The sequence below is a fragment of the Stylophora pistillata genome, chromosome 5, assembly GCF_964205215.1.
Source record: "Stylophora pistillata chromosome 5, jaStyPist1.2, whole genome shotgun sequence".
Taxonomy (NCBI): Eukaryota; Metazoa; Cnidaria; class Anthozoa; order Scleractinia; family Pocilloporidae; genus Stylophora; species Stylophora pistillata.
In genome coordinates this window covers 3657234-3673129 of record NC_142523.1, presented here as the reverse complement: position 1 = coordinate 3673129, position 15896 = coordinate 3657234, and the positions used below count along the sequence as shown (strand labels likewise).

The 15896-nt window shown below is 37.7% G+C and overlaps 1 protein-coding gene and 1 long non-coding RNA gene across 7 annotated transcripts in view; one reads left to right on the top strand and one right to left on the bottom strand.

Moving 5' to 3' along the window:
* The window catches only part of LOC111340789 (TNF receptor-associated factor 5), a 65085-nt gene extending 53630 nt beyond the window's left edge, over positions 1 to 11455 (bottom strand). The window contains exons 1-3 of one of the 2 annotated variants that reach the window (XM_022947691.2): positions 11123 to 11451; positions 9208 to 9297; positions 5856 to 8248 (exon numbers count right to left, since the gene is read on the bottom strand). In XM_022947691.2, the coding sequence (XP_022803426.2) occupies positions 7753 to 8248; positions 9208 to 9297; positions 11123 to 11127 (591 nt within the window). In that variant the 5' untranslated portion in view covers positions 11128 to 11451 and the 3' untranslated portion in view covers positions 5856 to 7752. Of the gene's footprint in view, positions 1 to 5855; positions 8249 to 9207; positions 9298 to 11122 lie in introns of those variants that run through there. The other variant, XM_088760998.1, reaches the window with a different exon arrangement.
* The window catches only part of LOC148729865 (uncharacterized), a 53894-nt gene that overhangs the window by 2499 nt on the left and 35499 nt on the right, over positions 1 to 15896 (top strand). Inside the window, exons 2-4 of one of the 5 annotated variants that reach the window (XR_016001614.1) lie at positions 2760 to 2810; positions 3513 to 3725; positions 4614 to 7489. The exons of 1 other annotated variant lie outside the window; for it this stretch is intronic. This is a non-coding gene — a long non-coding RNA (uncharacterized LOC148729865). Of the gene's footprint in view, positions 1 to 2759; positions 3726 to 4613; positions 7490 to 15896 lie in introns of those variants that run through there. 3 more of the 5 variants (XR_016001613.1, XR_016001611.1, XR_016001612.1) reach the window with 3 other exon arrangements.

Sequence of the window (15896 nt, the reverse complement as noted above, 5' to 3'; positions counted from 1 at the left end):
ACGAATCAACTTAACGGCCTGTTCCCGGTTGGCTTCTTAGCCCAATTGGTAGAGCGTTGCACTAGTATCGCAGAGGTCAGTGGTTCGAATCCCGTACAGGCCGGATTTTTTTCAGGTCTGATTTTCGCTATTGCATAAATAGCGCTCTCTACTGCGAGGATCGTGCATTATACGTATCTATAACCGCAGTTCAAAATATATGAACTTCATATATTCATCATACCAAAAGTAATATAAGTTCTTAATTTTATTGAATTATTGCATTGATATCCATAGTCGTATTAAGCAACAGATTAGCATAAAATCGTTTTATCATCATAATAACACACGCTGTCGAAACTTTGAATGAGGTAAAAACTACCATATGGAATGCTCCATTAAACCAGCAAGCTTGGATTTGCTTAGTCCTTTATTTCTTCATTATGGACTTGTTCAATGTATTCAAATCCAGTATGAGTCTGACCACATTCTAACTGAGTAAATTTTTTCGAGTACTAAAGTTCGTATCAAAGTTGTTTTAAAATTTGTGTAACCAAGCGTATGGTATCAGAGAATAACACTCATCCTAGCTCATGCAGATCGAATCAGATTGACAGATGTGCACAAGATCGATTCTAATTGGCCAACACAAGAGGTGTGTTCGGAGGTGGGTCGAGGACCGAGATTCAAGATGTGAATAAATTTAAGTAAGGTTGGCCAAGGAAACTTTCTTGTGGAAAGGTTTATAACGCGAACATGTCACAATTATCAGTGATTCAAAAGGGCACCGGCCTATGAGTTTTAAATCGAGGGTCACCAATTTTGAATTTTTCCTTATCAATTTTACAGCGTTCAGCCAATGCTCTAAAATTGGACATTCTCAGATAACCAATTAATAGGATACACATGGTTTATGACTTGTATTTCGCTTAACGCTAAATAATTGATCTAAATTTACCTCTTGTTGATATCCTCGTTTCAACCAATTGAACTTTATTAAAAGTTTGTTAACATCGGAGACTCACGATAAGCTGTTTTAGAAATTATAATTTTACACTCCTATCTATGAAATAAGGCCTCTTGCGAGATCTCAGTATGGTTTGGTAAAAATACGTTAATACTAAAACTGAAACAAATCAGGATTTCCACTAAAATGTAAAGTACAATTGGAGAGACTCCAGACGACGATTGACTCATATACCACCATGGCCAGTTTGCTTGTGATCGGGTGAAAATTTAATACTCTTGGTGGGCTATTTTATTTGAATGTAATAGAATAATATTTTATTTTAGTTCTTTTAATTTCATTGTTTACTTTGAGGAGTGTACGGATGTGCTATAAAGTTCTCGATCCGTTTGCATTGTTCTTTCAACAAATAGCTGTGATCCACTCGACCTGGTTTTTCGAGACCTGACAGTCTCACATGATTTTTTCAAGCATTTATATTTAGCTGGAAGAATCTGAAACTACACTCTCGGAGCTTTCGCTTGTGGAAATGGTCAGATTTGGCCAACGAAAGATATAGCAATAAATGCGGCCTAAAGTTCCATCTCCTTAGGAGAATTGTTCGGATATCATAGTCTGACAAAGATGATTAGAGGTACCCATTTCTATAAACCGCAATCAACATAACTTACCTTTTCTTATCGATACAACTGCGATGAAGAAAAACCAAATAGTCTTTTTTGTAATGAGTCATAGAGCATTCAATACGAGTAGACTTTTAACTCTTCCCTGTAATCTTGGAACCCCTAGACTGCTGAATCAGAACTGCACAAAAATCATCAAATGCTTGGCACAGATCAAGTTAGTTTATTATTTCTTTGTTGGCACTTAGAGATCTGTTTAATGGTCAAGTGACGTCTAGTTTTGAGCTTAAAGTCTAAAAACGTGATGGAGATGGAAAAGATCGATATAGAATTTTAATGCATGAGTTTCCTTTCTGCCCTACCTCCTCTGTAAAAGACCAGAGCTTTCGCCTTTAATTTGCCATAGACAAAATGAAATGATGCTGTAATAATAATCGCGCGGTTCAAGTGTACTGACGATAAATGTGTCGCGATCTCAAAAAGCCTGCATGCACAGCCGCGGCAGTATAATAGATTGATGGAAAATTTTAATACTTGTCCCACTGTACACTAAGAATATACAAGCTCTCTCTTGATCGCACGTACCTCATGATGGAACCTTCTCACAAAATCTGGTGATAAAAATTGCCACAAGTGTCCACCCGACTGACTTTTGCGACGTATCTTAGTTCAGACCTTCGAGACTGTTGTGTTGATTAATGCATTGTCTGCTAAACGAGTTCTTTTATTCGTAAAATGACGCCCACGTAGGGGGAGAGTTCGTGAGTTGCCTCTCACTGGTTATTAATTCCCTTAGTTGCAGAGACCGGAAGATCTTTGGCGGGGACCCTACCGTCCACAAAAAGATAGACCCCTATGACGCGAGTTTAAAAAAAAAAAAAAAAAAAACTAGCTTTAATAGCTAACACAATTACTGGTAACCCAGTAGTTTCCATTGTGGGCTATAGACAAATAATTCAAATTGAACGTAACATTGTTAAGAATCCCAACTGGCCAGAGGCAAACCAGTTGGCTATTTACAAGCATGGCCGAGGATTTGAACTCGGAGCCACCGTGAAACAAATCAAGGTAGTTGTCAGGGCGGGACTCGAACCCAGGAGCGACGGCTTGCGAGTCGACACGCTGACCACTCGGCCACGCTGCCGAGTTTGCTTTCCATTTGCAGTTTTAAATTTTCTGTTGTTTCACAGCTTTGCCCAAGATCGGTTCTAATCAGTGGCCAACACAAAAGGTGTTCGGAGGTGGGTCGAGGACCGATGAAAACTATGCCCAAGTGCGATCTATGTCTAAGACCAAACCGTTTTAGTTCTTAAATCACTAGTTTTTTCGTGATAAAAAATTCGCAGTGTTTGAATTTAGCACATATAACCGCCTCCCGGTTAGTTCAGTTGGTTAGAGCGCCGGAATTCCTGGAATGACCGAAAAACAATAAATTTTTAATAAATAAAAATAAATAAATAAGAATATTGATGATGAAAAATTAGTGGTAAATTCACAACTTAATTAAATAATTTGATACGAACTTTATCTCTGCGGGTCCCGAAAAAAAAAAAAAAACACTTACCGTCACTGTTCATGGAGATGCACGTATTAGAATGAAAAAAAGTCTGCGTCAGGCCAGTAGCCCATACAGCCTAAGCGACGAAATATTTCTACCATTCCTTCCCCCTGTATGGGATGCTAGTCCTTGTTTAGAAGAATCCATCAGTACAAGGTTTATATTCAAGGTAATATAATAAACACGAAAAGGTGTCGAGTAACTGAGGATCTCTCAATTTTAACTGTAGACGGCTGGTCTTAATGTTAGCTGCAATGTGTGGTTAATAACTATTCAAGGTAGAGTATTAATTTTTTATAGTTCGTAGCTTTTTAAAATTGAACTATTAAACTAATTGGAAATTTTGCATTTGTTTAATCTTCTGCAATGGTTACGGCTGGAAAAGCCTGGCGGCCTAATGGTCATGGCGCCCTAGACATCCTACACGTGCGTAAATGGGTGGAGACCAACTTAAAACGAGGAGTAACCATGTGATGGACTAGCATCCCATCCAGGGGGAAGGAATAGTAAAAATATCTCGTCGCTTAGGCTGTATATGCTACTGGCCTGATGCAGACTTTTTTTAACTCTAATACGTGCATCTCCACGAACAGTGCCGGTAAGTGTGTCATTTTTTTTTTTTTTTTTTTTGGAATCCTCAGAGAAAAATTTCGTATTAAATTATTTAATTAAGTTGTGAATTTACCATTAATTTTTAATCATCGATATTCTTATTTGTTTATTTATTTAATTTTATTTTTTTTAAATCTATTAATTTTTGGTCCTTTCGAGAATTCCGGAAATTCCGGGTATTCCGAGTATTCCGGTTCCGGTTCCGAATTCCGGCATTCCATATTTTCCAACCTACCCTTTCTGAGGCCCAAACAACTCATAATTTGACATAATTTGACATGTGATTAACCAAAGGGGTGAAATGGAAAAAAAAACCTTCTGAAGCCCAAAAAAGAATATAACGTGTGAAGTCTCCTTATCTTTTTTCCGTAGCCGCTTTGTCACCAACCGTCCTTCTAACGTTGTTTTGGTGACTTTCTTTGTAACGCGTGTGGTATTATCAGTCAACTGTCTATAGAAAAGCAACGATTAGGTTTTAGGATGTTTGTGAACTAATATTATCACGGGTCATGCAAATTGTGATCTAAAATTGAAAGACTAAGAAAAATGACGCAAATCACATCTTTCAAAATGAAGTATTAAAAGTAAAAAGACTTTCCATCTTCAACCGCACTGCGCGACATCCCATTTTCCTTCCCCTAAGTTTGCAGTAAAATCATTTCTATTCTTAACATTGCTGCCGCAATGTGTGGCCTTGTCAATTGCTGATTTTTCCCAACTGATCAACCGACAAGCGAGCGGTCTGTCGCACAAACCATTTCTGACACATCTTTCTTTATTTCTTCCACTTGAATTTAATGACTAAAGATCTAGAATGAAGGTGAATCGTCACTATAGTTTCATCATTTCATTATTTCTTTTGTCGGCATAATAGATTATCTGGTAGTTTTGACACGGTAAACTACGCGATCGATCATATTTTCTTGTGGTAAAGAGAAGATACAGATTTTTGTTCCTTCGAGCTGGATCAATTGCAGTTGATTCTTCGAAAGGCGTCGAAAGACGGATCCAAAACGCCGTGGGAAATCGAGAAAGAGGGCATCAAACATGTCTTCGCAGCAAATCGAGTATCTTCTTCGAAGAAGGGCAGCGTTCAAAGGAGCCGTAACGAAGAATTCAAAGAAGGCTAAAGATATTATTAACAAGAAAGGTAACAGAACGGTGCTAAACCGTAAAGGAAAGAGTTCTTCAAACATTACAAGATGCGAGTAAAACTGCCTTGCAAAGCGACGATGTGACTAAGCGATTAGAATCAGAAGAACAGTTGGACAATTTTCGAAGCGAAGTGGAGGACGTCGTGGACTCTATTGAGGAGTATTTAGAAAGCCGTGCAGATGAACCGTCATCAGTAATAGGAGAAATTTCCGTAGTCGCCGATACATTTAGCGAAGTTGATGGCAAGGAAATTCGGAATCGTCTGATGATTCGCAAGTTGTTGTGCAGCAGTTGAAGAGGTCGGACAAAAAACACTACGTTTAGTGTCTGCGTTTTTGTTTTCGCATTTGTAATAGTTGAAGAATTTGTCGTCGAAACACATTTTGACACTCGATATGTAAATAAGGTGCCATGTATCGTCAACGAACCGTTAGGATAGAAAAACAATGAGGGGATTCCCCTTCTAGACCAGGTTTATGATTAAATGTTAATATTTTGACACACGTTATTCTAGATCTGTCTTACGACGTCAACGACGGCTGCAATTTGTTTATCTTAAACACTCTGAATTTTTAATTACTTTCCCAGAGTTCATACAAAACATAAAGGGAGTTTCTTCTACCTGATTAGGGGGTATATTGTATCGACTTCATAGCTAAAAAAAGATGTTACAAATATCTCGCCTTCAATAAATCCAATTGTTGTTAGAGTAAAGCCACTTGTTCAACAATGATGGTGACACCAATTAAGTTAACATAACAGTAGCTATAAGCAAATTAATAAAAATTTACGAACTAGAAGAACTGATATTTTGTTAGATATTTCAAGAGCTCCCTTGAAACTTCTTGATGATGCCTCTCGCAAAAAGCTTAGTTTTGAAAAAATACCGTGTCTTACAAAATTAAGTTATTAAATATTGTTGCCCAAATACTTGAGCGGGCGGTTTAAAACTTTTACTTAGCTCTCTTAAAGGCCCATTTTCATCCGAGATCCTTTGCAGTCGTTTGTTTTTGTTTTGGAATCGCGCTATTGTTAAATGGCGAACTCTGATAGTCATTCACAAACACTATTAAAAAGAAAAACAAAGATTTGGTGAAGAACACAGTAAACAAATTTGCAGCTAAATATTTGAGACTGAAAAATCATAAATCGAGTATGTGTATAATAAATTGTACAGAGCTTACTTGATGTTGAAGGAAATTGTTCGGCTTCAACACTAAATAAAATATAAACAAATAACCAATATTGGCCAAAACTGATTTACTTTACGCATTTCAATTATAAAATAATGACTTGTACAAATGAGATCGCTTACATACATATCTCAGGATCTCAAGTAAAAATCAGTCAAATAATTATTCTCACCTCGAAAAATCTCCCCGGAGTCTCTAGTTCCATCGTAGGAACAATGCAATAACATTTCTGCAAAAGCACTGTCTGTAGTGTTACCGAAACCTATTGTTGTTTTCCTTGCCCTCCATAAATCATACACAGACTCTCGAAGTCGAATAACCTTTGCCGAGCCGGACAGACCCGGCCTTCCTCTAGACCGCTTCTTCGGCGGCATCAACTTTTCAAATGACGTTTTTCACCGTCATACATGTAAGAATTAAAAACTATTTACTGATATGGATACTACGATAGTCTTTTGTTCGCACATGATTAAAGATGGAAGTTTGAAAGCCCTAAAAGCGATTCCGCAACTTCGAGGAATATAGCGTATTTTTCATATATGAAAAATGATCTGGGCGCGCAAGGCATCTCGGTTGAAAATGGGCCTTTAAGTTATCGATCTACTTTACGTCTATTGGGTCTACACGTATATCTTCTTTTCACGTCATTCGATGGCATTAGGGACCTTAAGCAAACCACGACGGCGACGGCAACGAGGACGTGGAAAATCAAAAGATCTAATTGGCAGAACGAAAGCTCAGCACGTGCGTTTTTAAACTTAGTACATTTCTTAGCAGTCCTTTGCAAAACAACAACGTGAAATCAACAAAATTTGCGTCGTCTGCGAACCGAAACCGCGACGGAAAATTACTTTAATTTCAATTTGGAACTCAATGCTACTTTTATAAGTTATGTTGAGGTTGAGTTGTGGCGCCGTATAAGATGGTAAACACATGCAGCCATTTTCGAAATTCTAAATAAAAGCAGAAATTCATATTTTGATAGAAGTCTTCCTTGACGTTGCCTTCCTGACTGCTTAAGGCCCCTATTATTATTTTACAACTCAATACACTTTAATGTACGTCAACTACAAATCGTCTCCTAAGAGTAATAGATATATATAGATATATATACCCTATTAGACGTTTTGTTGTGTAGTATCACTAGGTATTCTTACGAGTTGTGCCGTATTTTTGACGAGTCCGTAGGGCGAGTCAAAATACAGGCAACAAGTAAAAGTACTCAGCGGTACTACACAACAAAACGTGAATAAGAGAGTAATTATCCAAATTGTTATTTCAGTGCGGGCGAATTTCGCGGATATTTCTGGAGTACAAGTATCGCGTGATATTCAGTTACTCGTCTCGCGTATTATTTGTACTCAACAAAGCACAGTTGGATAATAAATAATTGAAATTTTTACATTTTTTAACATTCAAGGAAGGGCTGCGAACAGGCTTACCCTTTTCCTCTCAATCTCCTGAACGGGGCTTATTCACAAAAGTTACTCATAGGTTTGAATCATACCTTGCTTATTGAAAAATGAAGAACCAAATAATAAGTCTGGAAAATATTCCTTTCTACAAAGCAAAAGTTCATATTGACGTAAAATTTTTACGTCAATTATCTTATCAAATGTGTATGCAAAAGAAATGGTGAATTGAACAGATTTCAGTAACTAACATTCAGAATGAAAACTCAACTTTAAGAAACAGTTTATCATCCTTAACGTAAGGAGGACCAAATACTTCCTCGATTGGAGCAAACTTTAGTAAACCACATCCTGTAGGACTGATCTCTTCTGTTGGCTTTTGAAACGCCACCATGTTTGGCTTGGCTTCAAAGATTTGGCTGATGTGGCGTTCGTTGCCACTTTGATCCAAGATAGAAATGGTGATTCGTGGAGTGAAAGGCCATCTTGCGTGAATATTATCATATTTTCCACTCATCATATGTATAAAAATAGCCACGAATCGATTTCTTCCTTCACCCAATCCACAGGGGTACATTCGTATGCCAAGTTTGTGCTCATACTTGTCGGAGTAAAAGGGAGCACTGATAATGGGTAGGGCCTCTCCATTGCAATCAACCTGGCATAACTGACGAACTTCTGTAAATTCTAAGATGATACATGTTTCTTTGGGATTTCCTTTGCTTCTAGTGGCTACCTGCGCAGCAGATCTAAGAATGCAGCAAAACAATCTTGTGAGTGTATACAATCAGTTTCACGATAAAAGGAACGAGCTTGAATTTCACTAGGTTTTACTGGTGAAAAAGTAAAATTACCTGGCTCAATAAATATGCGTTATTAACCAAACGTGAGGTTAAGATGGCTGGATATTGGTCCAGTTCTTTTTTTTGCATTTTTATGGCCGGGACGAAGTTGAGGCCATACGAATGCGAAAAAAGAACAAGGTTAATATCCAGTCATCTTGACTGAACAAGCTTGGTTAATAAAGGATTTATTATATTGCAAAAGGATTTCGCTTTACTTAAGAATCACTTGTTGAAAAAGAAAGCCAACTGAGTTTGTAGCACAACAAACTCACGAGACTCATTTCTGTTTTCTTTGTTTTGACTATCTTTTGCTATCTTTTGCTGCCTTTTGCGTTTCCATCACCGACATTGTCCAAGAATTACGAATGTAGTTCTAATTCTATTTTTTTCATGCTCGGGATCAATGAGGACAATCCCGAGCGGGCAAGATGGGCCCATCTTGCCCGTTCGGGCAGCCAATCAGAATACAGGATTCGCTTCATCTTACCCACGGGCGCTGCGAGCGATGTAATAAATATCATTAAAAAAAAATTTCCACACTAAGCTACAATCGCCAACTAAGAAATATATCTAGGAAATATTAAAGCTAAGGAGCCGATAATAAACACAAACACAACTACCTAATGAGATGGGAGAACTGAAAACAAAACTGACCAAGTCGCACGTTGACTCTCGATGGCATAGTTTTAGTTTTGCATCTGTTTCACTCAGAGGGTTGCTCAAGTTTTTTAGGCCAATTAGAGAGCAAAGGGAAGCAATATTAAACAATCCCGAGTAATCCCGGGTTCACTGAATTTTTCTCAATACTATTCCAAGATTTGTATTTTCAATCAATTTACTGAAGATGTCGCGCTATAACTTACCTGGCTATTTCCTGTCTCCAATGTTTTAACTCCATTCCTCCAAAGGTATGCTCGATAGGCTCTGATTGTCTCGTTTCCTGTACCGGATAGCTAAAAGCAAAAGACTGTTACTCACCACAGTAAAATATTTTAATTTTTGGTAGCAAAACCGTTAGAGTGAGTTGATTTACTATTAAGTCGCTGGATGTATTTCCGAAAATTATGACTCAAATGCAGTTTAGAATTCTCCCTCCTTGTCCTTGTCTTCGTCCAACATTCATGGTGAGTTACGCCATACATACTCTAAAAAATTGCAAAAAAAATTTGTGATTTGTTTTTGTTACGTCTGTTTGTTTGCTGGTTTTCATTTTTATCTTTTGTTCTGTAATGATTTTATTACCTCTTTAAAAGCCAAAGAGCTAAGTGAATTAGCACGTCAGTTCTTAATTCTATCGATGATTTATTGCATTGATACCAGAAATCGTATTAAAGGAACAGATTAGCATAAATCGTTTCACCATAATGATCTGTACATGCTATTGAAAAATATAGTAAAACTTGCCGTATGGAATTATGTATGTATGTATGTATGTATGTATGTATGTATGTATGTACAATTATACCAACAAGCCTGGGTACGTTTGATCGCTTATTTCGATATAAAAAAGCATATTGTTTCTAGTAAGATAGTTCCTATCAAAAGTTGTTTTGAAATGTGTGCAATCTAGTGCAAACTCTCAGATATTAACATTCATTAAGTCATGCAGATCGAAAGAGATTGACAGCTGTACAAAAGATCGGTTTTAATTGGCCCATGGTTATCTCAAGAGGTGTGTTCGGAGGTGGGTCGAGGATCGAGCTATAAGATGTGAATAAATTTGATTTTAGTCCGTTGGCCAAGCAAACTTTCTTGTGGAATGGATTATAGCGCGAATATGGCCGCACTTTTCGAGACCTCGGCTATAACTGAATTAATGAAAAGGTAAATTTATTTGATAATAGACCAGTTGTCACAATTATCAGAGATCCGGAAGGGCTCACCGATTTTGAGTTTTTTCTCCGGCAAGAGTTTTTATAACTGTTCAACCTGTACTCCAAAATTGCTCAATGGAAAAACAAACTAAGAATCTGAGAACAGAGTCTCAGAAGCTCTCATTTGTGCGGAGATAGCCAGGTTAAGCCAAAGATAGATATAACAATAAAAGCGACCAAAAGTTCCACATATTCAGGTGATAATAATTAATTCATATAATGCATATAATTCGAATATAATATATATAATTCTTCCTATAATCTTTTTAGAATAAAGTGCTCGGCACTAATCAAGTTAGCTTGATGTCTCTGTTGCCACTTGAAGATCTTTAAATGGTCAAGTTACGTCAATTTGCTGCGTCTAGAGCCAATACGAGAAGGAAAGGAATTGATATAGAAATATCATGCTTGAGTTTCCTTTTAACTCTTTTCTACCCCACCGCCTCTGTAAAAGCCCAGAGATTTCGCCTTTGATTTACCGTAGACAACATTAGTTGATGAAATGATGTTGTAACAATAAAAGCACAGTGCGATTCCACTGTCCATAAATGAGAAAAACTCGCAAGCAAAACTGCAGCCATGGATGCACTTCAAGTTGCTAACAATCAGAAAGATAGCTCCGTCAGCCCGGTGAAAACCGCCATCTTTGCGAGTCAGATATCAAAAAGCATAGCACATTACAAATGCAAAATGGGATTTATGATCAATTTATAGGTAAGGGTCAATTTTCTACAATGCATCTGAACCTAGACTAATTTGAAGTCACGCGCATAATATGAATGACGAGAAGAAACAAACCTTCGACAAAGGCGAAAGTTTTTAACAGCGTAATCCAAATTAGGACAAAAATTTTGTAATGAAAACAAACTGAGAATAATCGAGCTCTCTTTCGATTGCAACTTACCTCATCCTGGAGCCCTCTTTCACAAAATCTGCGGACAAAATTTGATTCAAGTGTCCATTCGAATGACTTTTGCGGTGTGACTTGTCCACACCTCCGGGAGAGTGGTGTTAACTAATGCGATGTCTACATTGCGAGTCTTCTATCTACACGCCCGCTATCGCAAATTCCGTAAAACCGGAAATCTTTCACTTTCTGATACCATGGGCGTTAATGGCCCACGCACACTTTGTTTTTAACTGTTTTCTGTCCTTGATTGACTCTCATCAATTTTCAGCCTATGGTACGATCACATTTTCAGTTCACCGAATAATATGTGCTACAGTTCTGACTCATGAGTTTATATTCTACGCCTGGTCTCTAAAATTGAAGAATGAAATCATTTTCAATGAAACTTTTCATGTACGATAGAAGGCTTCAGTACTGCAATAGGTTAATGGAAAATTCTAAAACTGGTGCCACCGTACGTACTTTAAATGTTTTTACGAAAGGGACGCCTCAGTATTGAGCATCACTGTGATGCATAAAAGCCCGCCAGCTGAAATGCGCAAACTCGTCGATAGTCATCTGTAGCATATTTTTGTTTCTGATTCTAGTGTTTCTACAGCAGTGCTGGTCGACATGAGTACTAACTTCTTCTGTCAAATACCGCTGTAACCTGCTGTTGCTTTAACGTACTCAGAAAAAATTAAATAAAATATTTCAACTCCATGAAATTGCCGTTATCCGATAAATTGATTTAGCTATTATGAAGCCTTTAGGAGAACTGGGAACTGGATCAGTTGGTTGAACTGCTTTATGCCTTAATATGGTCTGATAATAACAATTCCCTCTTTCAACGAAGGATGCATAATGTACTTAAAACATAAACCTATTTCAATTCATTCTTCGCTTACCAAATCTTTGTAAACATAGGTGCGCTGGAGTTCTAGCCGAGCCTTCTCGCGCTAACCACTGATATCATACATTTTTCTCACGGCAGTAGCGTCTACAAATGACAATCAGTATTTTACAGTTTGGGGGGACTCCCCCACCCATACATTACTCGATCATTTTGACGAATAGATCAGTCTATCATTATCAATTATTTTCTTGCGATTAGAGGTGTGTTTGAAGGTAAGGCGGAGGCGTGACGGAGTGACGGAAGTTATACTCACAAAAATGGGACATCCATAAAACATCAAATTTCACGTTTACCAAAGACTCTTCTGAAAAACTGCGCAATGAAATACCGTATGTCAAAGTTAAGACGTGCGCAATTGCGGACTAAGCATAAATCTGCTACCGATTGCAGTTATAAAGAGCTAACGCCGAATGTTTACACTTTAGTAGACATTGAAATATTTAAATTTCGTCTGCTAAGAAGCGCTTACGACTTATTTTTGGTTAATGGATGTAATATGCAATCAAGGGAGCCACTTGAGAAAGAAAACTGTTACAGACTAAAACGGGTTCTCAGAAAGAGGGAATTACTTTTCGCTACAGGATGACTAATAGTTCTCTTTGTTTCTAGCAACAAACTGATAAAAGAGAGACATAAGGCCCAGCAGACCGTTGGATTTCGATATTTACCTCATTCTTCAAGGTCCCCTAATCATATGGAAGGTCTCTTGGTACAGGGATTAACAGACCAGCTCGAAAAAATCACCAAATTATTTCAGTTGACTGCCAGTAAATAGTCTTTCGAAAGGTTTGCAACAAGACACAACACACCAATATTCCCAAGAAATTCACTCCCTTGATCCTGATTGGTCAGCTAAACAATAGAAAAGAATGAGAGTGCAAAGTCCGATCGCGACTCCAACATCCATTGAAAGCCGCTGATCAACATGAGAATGCAAAGTCCGACTCCAAAGTCCATTGAAATTTCACTTTCTGTTGCAAATCGTAGCAAACAATTTCAAACAAGGAAGTGAATCGAACAATGTCACGAAGAAGATTCGCGTACTTTTCATGGTACGATAAGAACATTTTTGGCGGCTAGAGTATATTAGAGACTACAGCCCCTATTTCATAATCATGAAAATAGGTAAATAAGTCCGTAACATTCCTCTCGCTCCGGAAATTATCTTTCAATGTCGGTAGTTTTTCGAAACAAGCTTCGGCGATGTCCGTTGATGGGGTCAATGGCTGAGCCAGTAACAAATTATGTCATCTCCTTCTAAGTCCGTAGCTAAAGGAATGTAAGTAAGTCTGCTGACATGAGATTGTGACTTTTCGGAAGCTTTCGGAAAGCTTTCACGAAAGACACCCTGGGACTTACGTGAATCCATTCGACTTGACTGTTAATATTAACACGCGAAGTTTAGTCTTGAAAAAACAGTTTTTGAAAAGCTTTTTTTTCAGGAAGGATTGAGGCTAATTTTTGCAGCATAATATAACTAAAGGCTCTGCTTTAGTTGAGCAAAAATTAAAAGGACGACGATGTTAAAAACCCAGGGGCCGTATCCTCTTTCTAACGGCACGTTCAAGTATAGTCCTAAGGTAGATCGGAAAGATTTCCGCACAGCCCCGTACGATTCTAAAACAAAGCCGTAGTTCCAAAGGCAATCTATTATTTTGGCCATTGTTTTCTTTATCCAAGAACTGTATCCTCTAATAAAGTTGGGGCTGTGCTAGAAGATCAACCCAACCCGAGACGGCTACACCAATTTTAGAGAAAAAATAGCTCAAATTATCAACCTTTTCTCCCCTTAAATTGACCATAGAACGGATAAGTTCGAATCATTAAATGTGCTGTTAGTGACCATTTCAGCTATGTTTGCCTGTAATGTTGCGTCGGTACTGTAAAGATGGGTGGAAAATTGAAATATTAGGACACAATACGTCCTGATTGAATTAGTTTGTCACAAATATTAACCTTACGACAACTGAATCAGACCAAATTATAGATCAATATGACTTTGCTACCCATTGGAAAATCATTCTTCATCCTTCCCCTTTCGACTTTCTCGACCAAACGAAACGATTCACTTTCAGCTTGAGCCGCGCGAAATTGGCTCGCTTTTAAATAGTCATTTACAATTACCTTTCGCACTGGTTGACTTTGCTCACTTGAGTGAACCTACCAAATTTGAGTAAACAGAATGCAAATTAGTGCTTATTTATTTCAAATTGCGTCGGTCGAATTGAGCTGACCAATCGAATCAGAATAAAACGAAAATCGGGGAAAACCCTTCGTAGATGAAGTCATGTCTCGCTGTCGCCCTTTAGTGATAATCAAAGGGGTCTGCTAACGGACTAAGAATTTCATATTAAATAACCTTTGTCTCTCGTTGATGAGCTCAGATAAAATCTATGGAAAAGTTGTGGCAATTTACTTTCAGTTAATCTCTGCTACTTATCCGACAGGGACACTCAAACCGAATATTAAGGACAAATTTACACTTAAAATCGAAGGCTTACGAAACAATTAACTTCGTTGTTTATATTCTTAAAATACAAGGTTGGCGGAACAAGTGTTTAGAATCTTCATTTATGACTCTTTGAGAACATTGATTTATTTTGCGTTTGTAAGCAATCTGGCTCCAGATGGTCATTAATCGGCATATATGAGAATGAAACCATGATGATAAAACTGGAAATATCACTCTTTATTTTAATTTTTGCCTCACCATAACTGAGAAACCCACAAGGAAACAAACACGATGATTTAAACTGTACATTTTCTCGACTTATCGCCGGTTTAACGACCAGCGCAATATAATTCCAACTTATTTGGGAGTTTTTTTAAATTGAAACTTTGATGTTAAATTCTACCCGTGTGGAGAAAATTACATTCTTATGGTCGCTTAATGCGTGAAAACTCGAGTTACAACTGACCGTCTCTGCTCTGCTCCGGCGGCATAAGTGAAACAATATATGTTCAATCACTCAAAGTTGGTATAACGTTTCTTATAGACATCAGTCTGAATTTAAGGAGCATTAGTTTAGTCGAAATTTTCTATTCTATAAGAACCAGTAATCAATTTTACATGTGTTATATCTAAATCTTTTGTTTTGCTAAGTCGGTTTTCGTTGCCGTCGCCGTCGTAGTTTTCTTAAAGTACCTAAAGACTACTAACATTGAAAATGAAACTTCAAGTTTCTTTTATCTAGGGTGATCATTCTCTCTAGAAAATTTTGATACGTTTCAGGTAGTGGAAATAGTTTTGGCCTGATAGCGTAAACAGTTGAAAATGTTTCATTAGGTTTGTAAGCCGTAATAACATCCTGTGTGCCTTATCTTTCGCGGAACCAAGCTTATTTCGGAAATTTGTTGTCACAAATTTATGCATACAATACCAAATATGGAGGCAGTAACTAAGGGCACGCTAAGCAACAGCAGTACCTAAACATCATTTCGTACATCAACAGAAGCTAGCTTGAAATGATTCACCAGTTCACCGATTCAACTCGGCTGGTTTTACCTCTTGAGTTAGAGTTAGAGACGATGCAAATTGAAGTTGTCTTCTATAATATCGGAGAAGTATCGAAGAGTTCAAATGTGCTGGTTATATTTACGGCAAGATACATTAAAGTGCGAATTACTTCTTCTACAATCGTCAAGTCTGAACTGTAGGGAATGTTCGATTGAAGCAGAGGCTTTAGTCTCCCAAATGTAATCACTGCTTGTAATGGATATTGCAAAGACGCTTCCCATTGACCTACGTGGGTCATAACAGTCGGTTCGTAGTCGACGATGATACGACTTCAAAACTCGTTCGCCCGTTCTCTAAATCTGGTATCACCGTTTTCGAGATGTCTTCGACTTGGTTGGCAGTCATTCTTGCTTCAG